The sequence below is a fragment of the Vanessa cardui genome, chromosome 26, assembly GCF_905220365.1.
Source record: "Vanessa cardui chromosome 26, ilVanCard2.1, whole genome shotgun sequence".
Lineage (NCBI taxonomy): Eukaryota > Metazoa > Arthropoda > Insecta > Lepidoptera > Nymphalidae > Vanessa > Vanessa cardui.
In genome coordinates this window covers 2,582,443-2,603,198 of record NC_061148.1, presented here as the reverse complement: position 1 = coordinate 2,603,198, position 20,756 = coordinate 2,582,443, and the positions used below count along the sequence as shown (strand labels likewise).

Below are 20,756 nucleotides of genomic sequence, written 5' to 3'. Positions count from 1 at the left end.
TAACAATAAAATACAAAAAAATATGCTTACCATAGGAAATACTCCAACGACTGGCACAAGCACGCTTTTCGAGAGTGAATCGAAAATTGACGTAATATTATTTAAGTTTTGCAAAAGACCGTTAGCATGCTTCTAACTTCACACTGTTGTACGCGAGTAATTAAAGGACAAAACATAAATCGGCGATTTTAAATAAAAGTTTTCTTCTTTAAAACTTTGCCAGATGAAGTGACGTATTTGTAACATGACATGAAAATAAGTATTTGTTTTTTATAATAATAAATGTTTTTACAGTGTATTTTAATTAAATATGTTTCGATGTTTATAAAAGTTTGTGACTATTTGAAAATAAATCTTATTTGCATACGTATTTAAAATATATTGCTATTAAATAATTATAACTCATTAATGGGCAGGCCAGAGGAGTATACATTTTTACTGTTTTTAATCTAACAATGCTTTAAATTAAACAATTATCGTGAATAGACTATGTGGGCCAGATTAAAGACCATGCTATTTATCGTTTAAGCAAAGAAAAACAATAATTTAATAAGTTTAACATAAAAATTGTCTATAGACCTATGAAATGCAAATAGCGTATATTCACCCATATTGCAGTGAGAAGTTACAGGGTTTCCAAATCGACGAAAGACTTTAACTCAAAAAACTTTGATGATAATTTTCCAATTCCAAAGGAAATATAAAATAAGAAAGTAAACAAACCGCAGACCGATACAAAATAAAGCTAAAATAAATACAATTCATCGTTCAAATCTAAAATACACGTCCGAAGTACACTTTAATCTAATGGAACTTTAGACCAGTTACGATTTCAAAGCGTAAAGCTGGGGGCGCGAGCCATCAAATTTTACGACCGGTAACCATGGCAACGGCGCCATTATTAAGTTCGCTCGTACACCGCGCGGCGCTAGTGTGCCGTTCTTATATACTAGTCAAAATACGGTATACAGACACAATACAATCATATGAAAGTATAAAGAGCATGCTTATTTCCTGTACGTAGCATGCTTATTGTGTGTATTAACCAATATCCTATTAACCAGAATATATTTGATAGGCTTGGTGGATGGCTCTCCAGCGCTTACCTTGCTGAAAGTATAATATTGTTATATTAATGAAATTAATTTGTTTTTTTTTTTTTACATTAGCAAACATTAGCAAGACAAACTGTTAACCTATTGTTAAGTTGTTATAATCTATTTTAATATTATTAATGTGAAAGTAACTCTGCCTGTCTATCTGTCGCTCTTTCACGACCAAACCACTGAACCGAATTTGATGAAATTTGATAGGAAGCAAACTTGAACTCCACGGAAGGACATAGGCTACTTCTATGCCTGACACATGACAACCAACCGTAAAACGGGAGCGAATCCGCGGGCGGCTACTAGTAAGTTAATATATTTGAAATTATCCTTCCTAAAACCCAAAAAAATGGTCACCACACAACCATAAAGTATATCCGTACAATTATCGTAACGTATTTTCGAATTTCGAATATGGTACATGGTGTAATCGAGGTTTTATAGCTTGATAACTGTCCTAAACAAATATCGTAAAAGTTTTATCTGTTATTAACATAGGTAATATTTATGACGAACTTTTGCTACTGACACTTCTACTTATCATGTCACTAATATTATGAATGTGTGAGTGTTTGTTTGTTACACTTTGCCTGTTAAATTTTTGGGGTACCTAACACTTAACTCAAGCTAAACCCTCGCCGCCCCCTCAAATAAAGGGGAACTAGTTAGGTTATAAAAATGTATCTATTAACAAATTTGAATTAAAAATCATAACTAGTTCATTAAAGTGTTTTCGTTGCGTTACACGGTCCTCGTTAAAAGTATCTTTTATCGATAACCGATGGTAAATAGATATTATATTCTCGAGAGTTCAAATTTGTAGACCCTTTTCGGCGTGTAATAGTCTGTCTATTGAGGAATACTTTAGGCTATATAACTCAAGATAACAGCCTAAATGAGGAGCCAATTATCATAAACATTAATTAATACGGAAAACTGACATTTAAAATTCAAATATAATAACATTTAATCTAAGTGATACAGTTTATTTATAAAAATTAGAGAGTTGTCGGTAAGAGAAGAAGGATATCAAAAAAGTATTTTTTTCGAATGGTCAGTAGGTTTTGTTTATAGTGGCATCTCAGAGTCACCAGACGGGTCGGCGAGTCGTAGAAAAACCCGCCGTAAGTGCTACTACATTTAAAAAATTGATTTCATGTATAGAAACTGTCACAGAGAATACTAATAGCGCGATTCAGGTTTGCCAAACCTGTATTATATCATAATGACTTTTTTACGTGCACAATACGTAATTATGATATAATACATTTTTGTTATGTTAGTTATAATACATTTTTATTCATTTAGAAAGCAATAAAAATATAGAAATTTATACGATTAATGAAAACTAAATTATCAATATGTGTATTTAGAATTTGTTCAATTAGGTATCACGTAATGAAACGGTAAGCCTTTCATTTATAAGTATGATAATTTTTCGCCATAGCTCATTCATTTTATTTCATAGTAACTTAAATCTCTACTAATATTATAAATGTGAAAATAGCCCTGTTGGTCTGTGATGCTTTCACGACTATATCACTAAAATTAATTTTATTTTTTTTATTTATTTTATGGAATAGGTTAGCGGACGAGCATATGAGTCACCTGATCGTAAGTGGTCATCATCCCCCATAGACAATAACGCTTTAAGAAATATTAACTATTTCTTACATCGTCAATGCGCCACAAATGACGCTAAAACAAAGTTTGATGAAAGCTATGAAGCTTAAACCCCCAAATACTTTATATGGCTTAAAGTGCTGGACAAAACTATTATTAAATATATATAGAAGAGATATATAAATCACAATTGCAATTCGCGTAATTTCAGCGAACAGGATACACCTATATAATTAGCAAATCCTATTGCGCTTTTTTAATCAAGTTGACGATTAAATCGTTGCCCGCATACAAATAAAAAACAATGCCTTCGAATTTGAAGTATATAATGTTATGTCCCTTGTGCCTGTATTCGCAATGACTCACTCACCCTTCAAATCGAAACTGCTGTGGTAGAATATCTGATGGGTGGGTGAGTGGTGGTAAGCCCTACCACCAAGTGACGTTATTTCTTAGGATATTGACTTTTATCCATCTTGAAATGCAGTGTCTTAGGTGAGTAACCTGCAAACGTTCTCCTTGAGGTCATTGCCCACATATGAAACATTCAGAGGCTTTTAGGCATGATTTATTATCTCCGATCCGAAGAGTCGAGATGGCCCAGTGGTTAGAACGCGTGCTTCTTAACCGATGATTGCGGGTTCAAACCCAGGCAAGCACCGCTGATTCATGTGCTTAATTTGTGTTTATAATTCATCTCGAGCTCAGCGGTGAAGGAAAACATCGTGAGGAAACCTGTATGTGACAAATTTCATAGAAATTCTGCCACATGTGTATTCCACCAACCCGCATTGGATCAGCGTGGTGGAATATGTTCCAAACCTTCTTCTCAAAGGGAGGGGAGGCCTTTAGCCCAGCAGTGGGAATTTACAGGCTGTTGTTGTTATTATCTCCATAAACCAAATTCCAATATCAAAAACTTTGTATGTTTGAAATTTTGTATGATGATATATTTAAAGTCGATTATTCTTAAAGAATCGATTATTTACGAAACAATAAATGCCCATCCTTGCGAGGTACATCCGCGCCGCGCCATCAAAGCACTTTCGTCGATGTGAACTAAGTGTTCCAGCTCGAACACATCGAGTTTGTTGTAATCGAGTGATAATAGATGCGGCCGGGTGGTATGACTGATGGCTTGCAGGAGCCGACGAAAGATTATAGGGTGGCCACGGCGTTGGAATCTAAATGGACAGTCTCAAATAAATGTTATAATATAATTTATTGTTTTAAATAGCAGTTGTCCATGATAAGAATGAATTATTGTATTAATGTCCGTAGGCTTTATTTAATGGTTATTTAACCTATCTATGCATAAAGAAATGGCTATGTATCTTGCCAGTATTCATGATGTTTTTTTGTAATTCAAATTAAAACCTACTCAACCATTATACATGAAAGTTATATCAGATTTTCCAGCGAAATTTGAAATACTAATAGGTGTTGTTGTCATCGCTCGCGTTTCAAATGTTGTTAGTCATATAAAACAGACACATATTTATATAATTCACATACTGTATACATATATATGTATAGATGCATAATACTATCGGTATAATATTATCGGTATTAAGAATTTATGTCTACAATAAATATTAGCTTTCATATTTATTTATAATTATGATTGTACAATTGAGTAATTTATGACAACGTTCTCAGAAATCTATCACATAAATATTATTATTATTAATGAATGTGTCAAATGGCAATAAACGATGACAACTCGTTAAATACCATTATGATAGCGGGTTCTATTGACATACAGATAGATATCCAAGGGTACCGGGATTTGGAAGAGTTTTGAGAGAATTTCATCGAACAAAATATATTATATAATATATTAATATAAAATAAAAAGCCTTTTATTTCTTGCATAATACTGCTTTTAGTACAATTTCGAAAAAATAAAGTTAATACATTCTAGTTTTTAGTATGAAGAAGGTGAAGGCCTCCTCTAAAGAAGTCCATTTTTCTCGGTCTTGTGCGATTTGCGGCGTGCGAGTAGGGGCCAGCGATTTTTACGATATCATCTTTCCATCTCAGACAAAATATATTAACATAGTTATTTAATTGAGTTATATCTAGACTACTTCTACTATATTTAAGGTGAAGGCCGTTGGAAAAAATGAATATATTGAATTTGTAGGAAAATTAAAGTGCATTTATTATTAATACTAGCGACTCACCCCGCTCCGCGCTGGTAAGAAAAACCGCATCAAAATCCTTTGTGTAATTTTAAAGATCTAAATATACATAAGGACAGACAGCGGTAAGCGAGCTTTGTGTTATACTATCTGATGATAATGATGAAACATAAATGACGTAATAATGTATTACACATTATTACGTCATTTATGTTTCATCATTGGACACAACACATGGGAATGAAAAATGGTAGGTTCCTTTTAAAAAGATAGAAAGTCGAAACTCACGTACAACAGGGAAAACTCACGTCAACGTTACAAAAATCAGATCTATTACAATTTTTTGAAATTAAAATGAATATGAGCAGTAGATTCATTTGCAGCTATTTTAAATACAGTCTGCTGTTTCGTACAAGTTTAGTAAATGTCTTCGCATTGTATTCAGTAAATCCGTAACACATGGCCACCCTACAAAGGGCAAGTCGAGAATACTTCGTTTGATGTAGCCGGCGTTGCGTTAACTTCGTTTATGTTTACACACACGTTTTGTACTCACGGTAACCGAACCAACGACCCTTGTTTAGATTTTTTTTTTTGCTTTACCAACTACCGCCGGCTGCGTCTGCGGGTATACAAACCCGTTACTCGGTCTGTCAATGGTTTTCGCCATAATATGATGCTTTCGTAGACGCAGATATGACAAGATGAAACACTAATTAAAAGCAAGTTACGTTTGAAAGCAAAAGTATTTTTTTCTTAAATGGAATTTATACACATTAACCAGACTTTTTATTCGGGATAGATAGATGGATTATCTAATGGTTCCTGATGGTCATCAAAGCCAATAGCCAATCATAATATAATATAAGATATTTTATATGCTAAATATAATTCACCAATATACGACCAACCCTGAGAAGTTCTAAGTTATACCCCTTGTGCCGGCCATTACACTGGCTCACTCACCCTTTAATGAGTTAGTAGATTTTTATATAATAGTTAATAAGTGGGTGGCGCTTATCTGCACGAAGCCCTCTCATTAAATCATCTTTAAACTTTCACAATAAAAATTTAATTTATCGGTCTAGCGCGTTACACAAACCACCAATATATAATATTACTGCACTATCATGTAAATGTAATTGGTATTGATATTTAAATTTGTAAAGTAAAATAATAAATGCATTTATTAGATTTTAATCGATTAAAGATTTATGTTTTTTTGTTTTTCAGATTCACAGCATGGAAGTCATCACATCAGAGCTCATAAACCAAGCAGACGACACCGAGCCGCTGTCGGTAAGTAAACGATCTTCTAAAACATATAAATACAAAAACAAATGTGATTGTAACGTAATAGGCTATTTGACAAGGCGAAAAATAAATTGTGAATTATTGTTATCAGTGTAAATTATGAGTTTATTAATGGCTATTTACTAACGAAACTTGAAAATAATACTTAATTAATTCAAAAATCAATAAATAAAAATGCATTTTTTCAAACGTTTGTCACGTGACACAAAGCGCTCCTGATTGGCCGGGCTTATATTGAAGTCACTTTCTTGTAAACCTTGCTTTTCTACTATATGTACCACAGATTAAAATACAGCAAAGTGACGTCACCGACCCCATTGCAGCTCCATATTGTCCAAGTAGCGTTTTCGCGCGTTATTTAAATATGGAATTTTTAATATGATATTTTTCGGCAAATATGTACTAGAAATTAAACAAAATCAACTTTTACTGGGTTCCTTACCTCTAATTTATAATATAAAATGGATTTTAAAAACCAGTCAAATAGCCTATTACATAACTCTTATAACCTGGATGCCTTCAAACGAGGCGTGAAGGGCCACCCATCTTGCGGGCTGGAATGGCGAGGGTGACTAAAGCAGCACACTCTTTCTGTGCGTACTAGTCGTGATCGCGTTTGGACTCCATTTCCACTTGCCATCAGGTCGGGTGGTATAATATGCCTATCCGGATAATATAAAAAAATGAATGATTAAATAAATTAACGCCGATCGATTCTTATTGGAACCGTTTTCAACAGATGGCGTTCTTCGCTTCGAACCAGAACCTTACAGCAAGAAGTTGGAACTGAACAGCTCTGGCAAGATCCATTGTAAAGTAGCTGGGGGCGCCTCGCCGACCGTAACCTGGTTTCTCGTAAGTACTCTCCTGTTTTAGAAGAGGAATATGCGGTAGTATGTCTTGAGGTTCTCAGGTACGAAACCTGGTTCAGGCTGATACAGTTATTTGGAATCCATTTCAAGGTATATTAGGTAAGTGAAGTTGTTAATTGTAAATCTCAAGTTGTAATGCCTGGCACTTCTACACAGGTGGAGTTCTCTTAAGGCCGAGTGGGCTTTGGTATAGGATATCAAAAACTCCTTTTAAGAAACATAATTCTACAGAAGTGGAGCTTTATGTAGGCTGAGTGGGCCTGGGTCTAGAATATCAAAACTCTTTTTACAATTAAAATTGTGCCCGGTTGAACTCTACAATATTACATTTTTTTTTGTCGAAAATGTGGGGAGCTTTAATTCTTAGACCTAGAACAGCCAAGTTATCAAATCCATCCCGCATTTCTATTTTTTCTAGCTGCAAAAATATGAGAATAGATATGTATTATATCTACCTATATATACAGTTCATAAAGTAACGTATGGTTTCGACTATTCATCCGTACAGAAATAACCCCTTTCTACATGAAAGTTGCATAAAAATCGTTTAATACGTTTATGGGATAACAAACAAAACGATAAAAATAGATATTGTTATGTCGCTACTAAGAAATAGTTCCGTTCCATTTACTGCTGCAGTAACGCCATCTATTGATCAATATTAATATTAATTGTTGAAACGGTTAATCCTTATATGTCAACATTCGACATGAGTTTATCATACAATTTTGATTGAATTTAAATAACTTGGTCTTAATGATATTTTTTTTATCTAATTATTATTATTGTGTTATTTTAGGTTATGGGTTTTTAATCTCTCTACTACTATTAAGCTTTCAAAGTTAATTTAAGCCTGTAATCTCTACCGTACCGATCAAACATTATCGTGTAATTTCCATAAAATTTTCAAAATTCGAAATTCAAAATTATGGAAATTAGCCAAAAAAAGAAGATAGACTTATTAAAAGTATTAGAAACTCCAAACCACTTTAACAGGAAGTATCTCTTATAAATATCATAGCCGATCTGATGCACCATTTTCCTTTAATTATAGAAAAACGAATATGGCTTCTTAAAGAAGTCATAAATATTCACAAAATTGGAGATTCACGAGACTGTTACCCTTTTTAGAACGACGCAGACCCGCTTCCAGAAGGTGTGACATCAGCCAACGGAACTCTTATGGTCTCAGAGGCCAAGAGAAGTCACTCCGGTAACTACACGTGTCGAGCTTCAGATGGAGACCAGAATATCACTGCTAAAATCACTTTGGATGTAGTCGGTAAGTTCTCACGTACAGTAGTAGTAGACGAAAATGTCCAAATAAGCTACCTTTAAGTTAGGGAATTTATTTTGACTTGGTTTTTATGACTTTCTGTCCAAATCACAGCCAATGCACATATCACATGTTCAAGGGACTTCCAACCTTAGTTCCCAAGGTTGGTGGCGCATTGGCGATGTACGGAATCATTAAAATTTTCATACGGTGTCTTTGGGTGTGACAGAGTTAATTTTCAGGAAAATAACTTCTCTGTTAAATAAAGATTTTGGGGTCGTCTTTTTCGTATATACTGTCTTTAGGATGACCGCTTGTTAACGGATAGATCCAAATAGATATTTAACGTCCTATTCACTTGGAAACCTTTCCCATCAGATCACTTGAAATCAAGAAGATCCGTCTAAAATCCACTATAGGAGCAATATCTCTCTTCAACTGGTTTCGATGAAAAAAATTATCGTCAGATATTATCATGAACTTGAAATTTCTTCACCCTGTCTCTAGAGCATAATTCTAAAATCAATACTATATTGTCCATATATAAAAACCTTTCTCTCTAATCACTCTATTAAAAAAACCCGCATTAAATTTCCGTTGCGTAATTTTAAAGACCTAAGTATACATAAGGACAAACAGTGGTAAGCGACTTTGTTCTATACTACGTAAACATAAAGATAATTATACATTTTTCTTGTAGTGTCACCAAGAGTTATAGAGCCGGTAGCGGGACAGCAGATGCACGTGACAGTCAAACAGACGGTCTCCCTCAACTGTCTCGCCACCGGCGATCCGCCACCCACCACCCACTGGGACCGAAACCTTACCATATTGCATCAACAACGTGAGTACACCAATATCAAAATAAAGCCTCATAGAGACTGTTCACAATTGGATTAATTCTTAAGAAAACAAATGGATAATTTATTTTCAGAAGATGGTGTTGATATCGAGGGCGGCGTGAACGCATCTAGCTCCAGGTAAGAAACCCTTTTAGTCTTATTATACACATTAAATAAATAATGTCATAAGTTGCGAAAGGTACAATATTGATATACAATTATTGAGTTTATGATTGATAGAACACCTTGGCAGTGAAATGATCGCCTCCTGGCTTTTTCTATTTATATTCCATATAATATGTTAATAACATAATTGGTAAAAAAAGACTGCCTTAGTTTCTTTCACCGCTTCTTCTCAAGTCAGGGTTTTTTCTTTACAAAACCGGCGGTTTCGTTTGATTTGACTGTTAATAAGTAAGTGTGATGCTTCCATATTCAATAAAGAAATTTGAGTTTGAATTTACTGTGATTAAGTATTGTAAGTTTTTAGTCAATATTAACTTAATATCGATTTAATATATGAATATGATAATAATGGTCTGTCCAGCCAATGAAGACACTTTTACGGTCACGTTTTCTGTCTCGCTCACTCATATTAACAACCTTATGCGAATCTTAGCCGCTGCGTCGCTCGTATGAGATGTCATTCGTATAAAAATCTTCTATTTCCTCAACCCCAAATCTCTTCCAGACTGGTTCTCCTTAACAATGGGACGTTGCTTATCCGTAACGCAATGGAGGAGGACTCTGACAGATATGGTTGCACGGCCGGCAGCGCCGCCGGACTCGCGAGGAATGAGCTTGAGTTGATAGTGCACCCTGGTGAGTTTAGACATTTTTGGAATAAGCACTTGGTGGTAGCGCTTTGTGCAAGTCCGTCTAGGTAGGTACCACCCATTCATCAGTTATTCTACCGCCAAATAACAGTACGCAGTATTGTTGTGTTCCGGTTTGAAGGGTGAGTGAGCCAGTGTTACTACAGGCACAAGGGACATAACATCTTAGTTCCCAAGGTTGGTGGCGCATTGACGATGTAAGGAATGGTGACCACTTACCATCAAGTGGCCCATATGCTCGTCCGCCAACCTATAACATAAAAAAAAAATTAAAAAAAAGTTATTTTAAACGGCTTACACTAGAGTGAACTCTTTCTCTTTTCCTCGTTATATGACCTCTCTCTCTATTCTCTTTGTCTCTTACCATCGTATTCGGGCTTTATCAATATTTCAACTTGTTATCTGTTATTATTTGTTACTTTCTCCACGAAATTCTTGATAACAGTTTTGTAATTGGCATTTTCTTATTCTCAAACTTTATAACTTTATTTTGTGTCTGTTATTTAACATAAAATATATAGCGAAAGCAACTTCTATCAAACAGGTTGACCAGCGCCATCTTTGTTTTTTTATATGCACTAATTATTAATAAAATCGTTCTATTAGATAATTATGCTGACGGAATTGAGTTTGCATCTGTACATTAAATAGGCTAAATAGCTTCATTAATTATTTAATTCCACAGAAGGCGAGCTTCCCCCACCAGAGTCTACGGGTGTTGCGGGCAAGGCAGTTCTCGTGTCCATATCCGTCGCAGGCGCATACATGATATTGGTCTTGGCCCTCATGCTGTATTGTAGGCGAAGACGGTTACAGCGCCGCCAGAGAGGTAAAGTAAAAAAAAGTAAAGTAACAGCCTGTAAATTTCCCACTGCTGGGCTAATGGCCTCCTCTCCCATTAAGGATAGGGCTTGGAACATATTCCACCACGCTGTTCCAATGCGGGTTGGTGAAATACACATGTGGCAGAATTTCAATGAAATTAGACACATGCAGGTTTCCTCACGATGTTTTCCTTCACCGCCGAGCTTGAGATGAATTATAAACACAAATTAAGCACTTATATAGCGGTGCTTGCCTGGGCTTGAACCCGAAATCATCGATTAAGATGCACGTGTTCTAACCACTGGGCCATCTCGGCTAGGCTAGGGCCAGAGAGGTAACCTACACAATTTTTTTTATGTTTAACCAAAAATACTATAAATTTCACAATAATATTTGAAACTATAAGATAAACGGTGAACGCTCATTGGTCGCCTATAGCGTCATAAACTTTCACCGACCAATAAGCTTCTAGATTGAAATCGAATTTTTTCTGACATTTGCTCAACTCCATATCTAGGTGAGAAGATGGAACTAGAAATGGCAGAAGGAAGGGAGAAATTAGTAGAAGAGGGAGAAGAAGACAAACAGAAGGTGACCGTAAACGGTGCGCCTGCGCAGAATGGCAGGCTGCTGCCGCACGATAGAGACAGTGGTATGATACACCTTATTAATAATTGTCGTAAGATTATCTGGCGAACAAAACGTCATCTTTTCATACTTACTCATACTTGTTACAGTTTGAATGAATATTCCGTTTCTATAATAAGATTCCACGGACATTTTTAACTTTGCCGTTTCATAAATTCAAGTCATTTGTAAAAACTACATTGGTAAAGAAGGAATATTATTCAATACAAGATTATACAGGCGGTAAAAAAGCATGGAATTAATACTTGTCGACTTCCAGCCAGGATATATTACACAAATATGCAATTGTAATTAACTAATGTGACTGTTTTTTTTAAATGTTGTGCCGGTAGAATCTACTATCCGAACCGGTGATAGCTTCACTTAATATAGTTGTTAAATGACGCTTCAAAAGTGCTATCATACCTACTTGAGTAAAGTATATTTTGATTTTGAATGAGAGAATCAAAACGGCGTAAATTTTATTTAAAATTAAACGATGTATTGTTTTTCGTTCCTAGGTGCCGACAATTCCGAGGTATCGGGCATATCGCGAGTATCGAAGAAGTCTGGGCAATACGACCAGCTTACAGTGCCGAGGACTTTGCTCACGGATCAGATTACTTTGGGTAATTATTTTAAATTAAAAATCTATTATATTCTTCAATTTGTTTATGTAATATTTTGTAAATGCTCACTCTCACTTTCTTCACTCCACAAATCAACTTACTTCCTGCGAACAAAATACCTCTCGTTTAAGTCCACAATTGGGACATTATCAACCTCCTCCAAGTTTTTTTTTTAAAGACAATAGTAAGGTAGCCTCACAATTAAGGCCACTTGATATGAGGTCACTTACATCGCCAAAACGTCGCCAAACTTGGAATGTCATGTTCCTTTTGCGTTTAGTTACACCGGCTCACTAAACCTTCCAACTGGATGATTACAGTACTAAATATTGTACAGTCCACAAATACTGTTATGACTCGATTTGTATGATTATCGAAGAAGTTAAATTTAGATTAACACAAGAAAGTTTATTGTTCTTATTATTTTTAATAACTTATATTTAGTATATGCTCTCATTATCGCCCCCCCCCACTCCCTTCCCCCTCCCTCGTTATTCATTCTCAATCGTTTCCAGTCGTCGGCGTTTAAGCGCTCATGTGTTACGGTAAATGGCGTTATCAAATGGTTAAAACAAGAGTTCTATCCCCATCGTTATGGGATCATCTAATCCTGAAAATTCCTAGGTCGAGGCGAGTTCGGAGATGTGATGCTGGGCAAAATAGACATGAGTCAGGTTAAGAAGTTACGTAACAAGGACGAAGAAGGCGAACCTCAGCTGAAGCCAGTTCTCATAAAAGTACTCACCACCAAGGACGAGGTGAGATTTCCTACCGATTTTCATTTGGTTATAGTTGGTCACTTCTGAAGCCGAGATGGCCCAGAGGTTAGAGCGTACATCTTAACCGATGATTGGTTTAAAACCCAGGCAAGCTCCATTGAATATTCCTGTGCTTAATTTGTGTTTCAAATCTCGTGCAAGGCGGTGAAGAAAAACATCGTGAGGAAACTTGCATGTGTCTAATTTCAATGAAATTATGCCAACTTCAACTTATTGTAATTTCAACGGAATGTTTTTTCACCACCCGCACTGAGCAGTGTGGTTGAATATATTCCAAACCCTAAACTTCATAAAGAAAGGCTGCCTTAGCCGAACAGTGGCCAATTTATAGGCTGAACTGAAAATTCTTCCTTATAGTAATTGGTAACCTCCCACTGACATTGGCCCTGGGAGAAATAATGAATATTCCTTACATTACACCAATACGCTACCAAGCGTGGCAACTTGGCCTTTGTACTTGTTGTTATACTGGCCCATGCGCCCTTTTGCTGTTAACGGTAGTAGATGATGATTGAGTGGTACCACACGATACCCTTAATATTTCCCTAGGAAGGACAATATAAGCGAGTAATGTTTATGTGTATGTTTATGTTTTAAGTTGAGACTGTCATTGCGTGGCTATAAGGGAGACAGCTGAAAATCTCCGCTGTCTCCTTTTGACTGCACACAAGTTTTATATTCATTATTTATATATATATATATATCTTTTTTTTTTCGTTATTATTATATCTTTCTTTGTTTATGTTTTTTTTATATCAATTTTTTCTTTATATGTGTGTATGTCAATAGATGTTTTTTCTTTCTTTCTTTCTAATTTTCGTTTCATTTCAAAATCTATAATGTTATCTAATTCTAGGTACAGTTAGCTGAATTCCGCCGTCAGCTGGAACTTTTCAGTCGCATCCGCCACGAACACCTCGCCCGGCTCATAGGACTCTGCAACGAGGCCGACCCGCACTACATGCTACTGGAACACACAGACTGGGTGAGTCAGGGGAAGACATCGAGACGCCAGAAATTTAAAGGAACACCCTGTATTCGAATTTATTTGGCCTCTTTAAATAAAACTAGGAAAGGAAATATTATTAACAACTACCGCCAACGATTTCTCAAATAATATTTCCTTTTTTCTTCAAATAGACAAATGTCATCTTAGTCTACCCGTGACCACGAACACAGCAAAGTGCTCGAAACGTCGGGATGTTTTAAAAATAATCAATATACGCGATTCGTCCGTTATAATTGGTTTTATTTAAATGTCTTATAATCGCGAAAATTTAAGACAACATTATTTGGTGTGTGTTTCAGGGCGATTTGAAGAGTTTCCTGATCGCGACTCGCACGCCGGAAGAGAATGAGGAGTACATCGCTCGTGTGGGGCCCGCGCACGGCCTGCCGCCGCGGGAGAGCTCCGTGCCGCCTCTCGCGGCCTCGCACCGCCTCGCGCTCGCCAGACACCTCGCCGCCGCCGCCGCGCGCCTCGCGCACAAGCGCCTCACGCACAGGTACCGCGCCGCACCACCGCGCCACCACACCACCACACCACCACACACCGCCCCGCGCGACACCTCGCCGCCGCCGCCGCGCGCCTCGCGCACAAGCGCCTCACGCACAGGTACCGCGCCGCACCACCGCGCCACCACACCACCACACCACCACACACCGCCCCGCGCGACACCTCGCCGCCGCCGCCGCGCGCCTCGCGCACAAGCGCCTCACGCACAGGTACCGCGCCGCACCACCGCGCCACCACACCACCACACCACCACACACCGCCCCGCGCGACACCTCGCCGCCGCCGCCGCGCGCCTCGCGCACAAGCGCCTCACGCACAGGTACCGCGCCGCACCACCGCGCCACCACACCACCACACCACCACACACCGCCCCGCGCGACACCTCGCCGCCGCCGCCGCGCGCCTCGCGCACAAGCGCCTCACGCACAGGTACCGCGCCGCACCACCGCGCCACCACACCACCACACCACCACACACCGCCCCGCGCGACACCTCGCCGCCGCCGCCGCGCGCCTCGCGCACAAGCGCCTCACGCACAGGTACCGCGCCGCACCACCGCGCCACCACACCACCACACCACCACACACCGCCCCGCGCGACACCTCGCCGCCGCCGCCGCGCGCCTCGCGCACAAGCGCCTCACGCACAGGTACCGCGCCGCACCACCGCGCCACCACACCACCACACCACCACACACCGCCCCGCGCGACACCTCGCCGCCGCCGCCGCGCGCCTCGCGCACAAGCGCCTCACGCACAGGTACCGCGCCGCACCACCGCGCCACCACACCACCACACACCGCCCCGCGCGACACCTCGCCGCCGCCGCCGCGCGCCTCGCGCACAAGCGCCTCACGCACAGGTACCGCGCCGCACCACCGCGCCACCACACCACCACACCACCACACACCGCCCCGCGCGACACCTCGCCGCCGCCGCCGCGCGCCTCGCGCACAAGCGCCTCACGCACAGGTACCGCGCCGCACCACCGCGCCACCACACCACCACACCACCACACACCGCCCCGCGCGACACCTCGCCGCCGCCGCCGCGCGCCTCGCGCACAAGCGCCTCACGCACAGGTACCGCGCCGCACCACCGCGCCACCACACCACCACACCACCACACACCGCCCCGCGCGACACCTCGCCGCGCGCCTCGCGCTCTTATATCGCTCACCACCACGCCACCACTACCACACCACTATACACTGTCTCCCTTCACACCACAGCTCGTTTCGAGTACATGTGATTCTGTATATGTATACGAATAAGCTACGACACATCGCAAAGACGTGATTAACAACAACAACAACAGCCTGTAAATTCCCACTGCTGGGCTAAAGGCCTCCTCTCCCTTTGAGGAGAAGGTTTGGAACATATTCCACCACGCTGTTCCAATGCGGGTTGGTGGAATACACATGTGGCAGAATTTCTATGAAATTTGTCACATGCAGGTTTACTCACTATGTTTTCCTTCACCGCTGAGCACGAGATGAATTATAAAGACAAATTAAGCACATGAATCAGCGGTGCTCGCCTGGGTTTGAACCCGCAATCCTCGGTTAAGATGAACGCGTTTTAGCCACTGGGCCATCTCGACTCTTGTGTCGAATAAGCTACGACACATAGCAAAGACGTGATTAAAAACAGGTCTTATCTTGTTGATGAAATTGTTTGCACTTGTGTCGTGTGTCACTGACCGGCGTGGCCTGTGACAAAGCGTTCAAAATGCCTCTGTTGCCAAATTTAAGAAAATTATTAAGGAACGCTTGTGTGCAAAAGGTTACTATACAATTAATGAGTTTATGATCGATAGCACACCTTGGGAATGAAACGATCGCCTCCTGGCTATTTCATCTCATATTAAATTGTTTAAATAATATATGAGACAAATAAAAAAAAAAAAACCCGCTGAGTTTCTTTCGCCGGTTCTTCTCAGGTCAGGGTATTTTCTTTTCCGAACCGGTGGTAGTGTTTCAATTGACCATCAATAAGAAAGTGTAATGCTTCCATATTGAATAAAGTTATTTGAATTTGAATTTGAATTTGTGCGCAGGGACATAGCGGCTCGCAACTGCGTGATCACGTCGAAGCTGCAGCTTAAGTTGTCGTTCCCAGCGCTCACACGCGGCCCCCACTCCCACGAGTACTTCAAGCTGCACGACCAGGTGACCTGCCCTGTTCCTTACTTCCTGACGAAAATGTAACCAAACTGTTTTCTTGGTGGTAGGGCTTTGTGCAAGCCCGTCTGGGTAGGTACCACCCACTCATCAGTTATTCTACCGCCAAACAACAGTACTCAGTATTGTTGTGTTCCGGTCTGAAGGGTGAGTGAGCCAGTGTAACTACAGGCACAAGGGACATAACATCTTAGTTCCCAAGGTTGGTGGCACATTGACGATGTAAGGAATAGTTAATAATTCTTACAGCGTTAATGTCTATGGGCGATGGTGACCACTTACCATCAGGTGGCCCATATGCTCGTCCGCCAACCTATACCATAAAAAAAAAAAAAAAACCCTTTGTAAATATTTTTATCACACTTAATGTCCTAATACAGGTGCTACCACTGCGCTGGCTACCGTTCGAAGCGGTGATGGAAGGCGAGTACTCCACCAAGTCGGATGTGTACATGTTCGCAGCTACTGTTTGGGAGGTGAGTACCACCAATTTAATAAATAGAAACGCTATTTTGATTCTATACTGAAAGCACGAACGTTGTTGTTGCTTGTTATTGTTGAAATCGATTCGAGTTTACGGTAAGAAGTGAACGGAAGATACCCATAGACAATGGCCCTGTAAGAAATACTAAGCATTCCTTACATAGTAAATGCGCTATCAACCTTGAAAACTAAGATGTTATGTCTCCTCTGCCAGTATTTCAAACCGGAACGCAACAATACTAAGTACTGTTTTTTGGCGGTAGTATATATTTTAAATAAAACGATTTAAATAAAACTAGTTATAACGGATTTGAATCGCGTATATTAATTATTTTTAACATTCCGACGTTTCGAGCACTTTACAGCGTTCGTGGTCACGGGTAGACTAAGGTGGCATTTGTCTTGAAGAACAAAAGAAATATTATTTACAACTACCGCCAACGATTTCTCAATTGGTAGTATATCTAATGAATGGGTCATGCCAAAAACAAGACAAAGTCCTACCAGGCAGCAAAAATGAAAGTATTTCGTAATTTAACATCCGGCTCGAAGGACCAAAATGAACGGGCTAGCTAGCACACGTTCACTTAATTCGTCAGTTTCTAATCAACTTTTCAGATATACACTAAAGCAGAGATGCCATTCGCGAAGCTGAATGATAACTCCGTGCTGGAGAGATTGAAGAGCGACACTCTCGAATGGAACGTACCCGGGGCGATGCCCGAACGACTAGCCGCCCTACTCGTAAGTGTTTTGTTCATGATTATTTTGTAAAGTCAATAAGTCCTTGGGACAAGGTATCCGTTTCTATAATGAAATTCCGCAGACATTTTTAACTTTGCCGTTCAGTAAATTCAAATCGTTTGTAAAAAATGCATTGGTAGAAAAAGCATATTATTCGATACAAGATTTTATAGATGATAAAAAAGCGTGGATTTAATAACTGTTGACTTCCAAGCAGGATATATGTATTAATTTAAATAATTGTATTCAATTAACATCGATAGGTTATCGATAGTATTGTCACGTGTCAATACTATCGATAGTCCAAAACTAAGGATACTATCGATAGTATTACGGCTATCAATATATTGCTCACGGAGAGCTATCGATACTACCGATAGTATTGATCAAAACGGTACTATCGATAGTACTATCGATATCCTTAAAAGTATTCGAGGTCAACTGTCGATAGTAAAACTATTGATAATTCTGCAACACAGACATGAAGTAGTAATGTTGGCACTACGGGCCTACAGCCCTTTACAGCGTCACCTTGGGGCGAACAATAGACTCAGCCTTGAAATTTGAGCCCTTTCAAGCTCGAAAGTGACTGTCAACACTGCACTATACTGATCACTCTATATGAATTAAATTTCCATTGCTCAAGAGCAAACTTCACTTTATTGACTCGCATACAATATTAATATGTAAATTATTTGTGCAACTCATCAGCGCTATTTAAAAGACTAGTAATTCCATCTATACAATTATATGAGAAATAAAACTGACAATGTTCGCCCTGAAGGTGTACTACGAGATCGCACCTCGGCTCAGAACGTAGTCGGTGGGGATGGTCATGTTGACATACTTGTGGCATTTATAGCCGATCATAGGTATCCAGACAACTTCGTAGGTAATAGACAACACAAACGTCGTCATAGACAATACAAAATAGCAGATTTTACATGGAGAAGAAAGACACAAGATCGTACTTAGTGGCAAGCTTTAGGGGACTATGTTGAAACAAGACAATATTGGCGAAACTGGTCTCCAATATTTAATTTTATAAATAATTAATATTATAAATGTGAAAGTAACTGTCTGTCTGTCGTTCTTTCACGACCAAACCGCTGAACCGAATTTGATGAAATTTGTTGTGAAGAAAACTTGAACTCCAAGAAAGAACATAGCCTACTTTTTGCGTAATACATGATAACCTATCCTCAAAACGCGAGCGAAACCGCGAGCGACTATTAGTTGTTAAATAAAGTCTATCTAGACACCCGGTAGCGTGTCAGCCAAGTTCATGTAACAGAACTGGCGAGTAGTTATTATTATAGCAATCCATAGCGCAGATGTTAGACCTGAAGCTAGTTTAAACAATCCATTAAATTCGATTGATCTTCAAATATGTAAAAAATAATTAAGTGTTTTTTATTGGTAAAATGATAATTTTAATGTTCTTTTTCAGATAGAATAGCATACTCTATTATTAATATTTCTTCCTGCATTAGTCTATGGACAGTAGTGACCAACTCTTGAACCATTTGCCAGGTCTATCTATTTAAAATTAAAAATGGTGTATTTTGATTTCTAATATGACGTATTTATCTTACAGAAACGTTCGTGGAACAGATCGCCGACCGATCGTCCTCAGTTCACCGACATTTGTGAGGAAATGAACACAATAATCCAGGAAATGGCGTCAGAGAACGCCTCACAACATTCGCAGGATAAAATCGAGCAAGATGTATAAGTATGCTATGAATATATCAACACTGACGATGCCCAAGGCTGCGTACAAAAATGCAGCTTTTTGGGTGTTAATTTTTGGTTTAAAAATTGACAACTTTCTAAGGAACTTTAACAGTTGTAAGCACAGAATATGGTATAGTACGATACACTTTGAATTAGCATCGAAAAAACCGATTACTGCCGATTTATACAACCAATAGAAATAGCTCCCTATCGCGCCATTCGACACTATTCATCGCTATAGATTCTCGCGTCAGTTCAACCCGAGACAGCAAGTGCATGTAAATCGACGTGTCAGATTGACGAATATATTAGATCATATGAGATTACAAGTTATTACGTTTGTACGTGTAAAGATCATATTCACATAAGAAATAAATATTGATGATTTGGGAGATCGCACTTAATTCGGATGTGATCGGTTTTACGAATTTTGCCGAAGTTGTGTCGTACTATAAGTATTTCATTGAAAATGCACCTTATAAAACTGTTACCTTAAGGAGGGCAGTTAAACTTTAAAAATTAACTTATAATTATAATATTTATTAAAACTTTTATCGAGTTATTTTTAATTAAATTTGTAAATATCAAATCGATAAACTTAACGCTAAATCAGCGATTTTTTTCTCTTTATGGAAAACTTAAAATAATTATATTTTAATGTAATATCTTAAAATGCCTAAATGTAGAGAAAAAATGATTGATTAAATTAAGGCACCTAATTAGAAATTAAAGAGTGGAATCAAATGACGACGCCATCTTGTAAATCTTTAATATAGACTAGCAACGAATATTATTGAAAATAATTTGCCGCCAACGTACTTTTTTAATGAAATGTAAACGGCCTTTACCGATTGATAAATAAAAGGCCACTTTTTTATGCCGAACAACTGTCGAGCAATCCCTAAAACGAAATTAACGACAATTCATAATTGTAATTAAATACCCCGTCTTCATTAGAACAATAACAAAAATAAGTTTATATAATTTAAAACCGTATACAATAGAAAGAGACAAATAGAAAAAGACAGAGAGGGGTATAAAGTATTCTCCTTAAGTAGCGTAAAAGAACTTCGTTCTAAAATCGCGAACCGATTTGATACGACAATTATATTCAAAGTTGCGAGCATACATAAATATTTTTCAGATTTTTTTTATATAAAAAGTACATAATCAGCCACCATGAAAGACTTTCGGATTATAATTTTAGATACTTAGTCGTTTC

At 38.7% G+C, this 20,756-nt stretch overlaps 1 protein-coding gene across 1 annotated transcript; it reads left to right on the top strand.

Moving 5' to 3' along the window:
* Window positions 1-3,840: 3,840 nt before the first annotated feature.
* LOC124540643 (tyrosine-protein kinase-like otk) lies at window positions 3,841-19,669 on the top strand. Its single transcript, XM_047118310.1, has 17 exons — window positions 3,841-3,937; window positions 6,107-6,172; window positions 6,927-7,042; window positions 8,191-8,341; window positions 9,036-9,179; window positions 9,270-9,315; window positions 9,869-9,999; window positions 10,699-10,842; window positions 11,356-11,490; window positions 11,987-12,094; window positions 12,719-12,852; window positions 13,730-13,858; window positions 14,182-14,378; window positions 16,447-16,558; window positions 16,951-17,046; window positions 17,672-17,797; window positions 19,395-19,669. Exons 1-17 carry the CDS (start codon window positions 3,841-3,843, stop codon window positions 19,530-19,532), a joined length of 2,070 nt encoding a protein of 689 aa, XP_046974266.1. The 3' UTR covers window positions 19,533-19,669.
* The last annotated feature ends 1,087 nt before the right edge of the window (window positions 19,670-20,756 follow it).

What these genes read in the sequence shown, in the direction of transcription:
- LOC124540643 (XM_047118310.1), top strand. Translation starts at nt 3,841, where the DNA reads ATGCGGCCGGGTGGTATGACTGATGGCTTGCAGGAGCCGACGAAAGAT. An exon ending in CGACCGTAACCTGGTTTCTC is followed by an intron (nt 7,043 to 8,190) that starts GTAAGTACTCTC and finishes TACCCTTTTTAG; the next exon opens with AACGACGCAGACCCGCTTCC. An exon ending in ACTTCAAGCTGCACGACCAG is followed by an intron (nt 16,559 to 16,950) that starts GTGACCTGCCCT and finishes GTCCTAATACAG; the next exon opens with GTGCTACCACTGCGCTGGCT.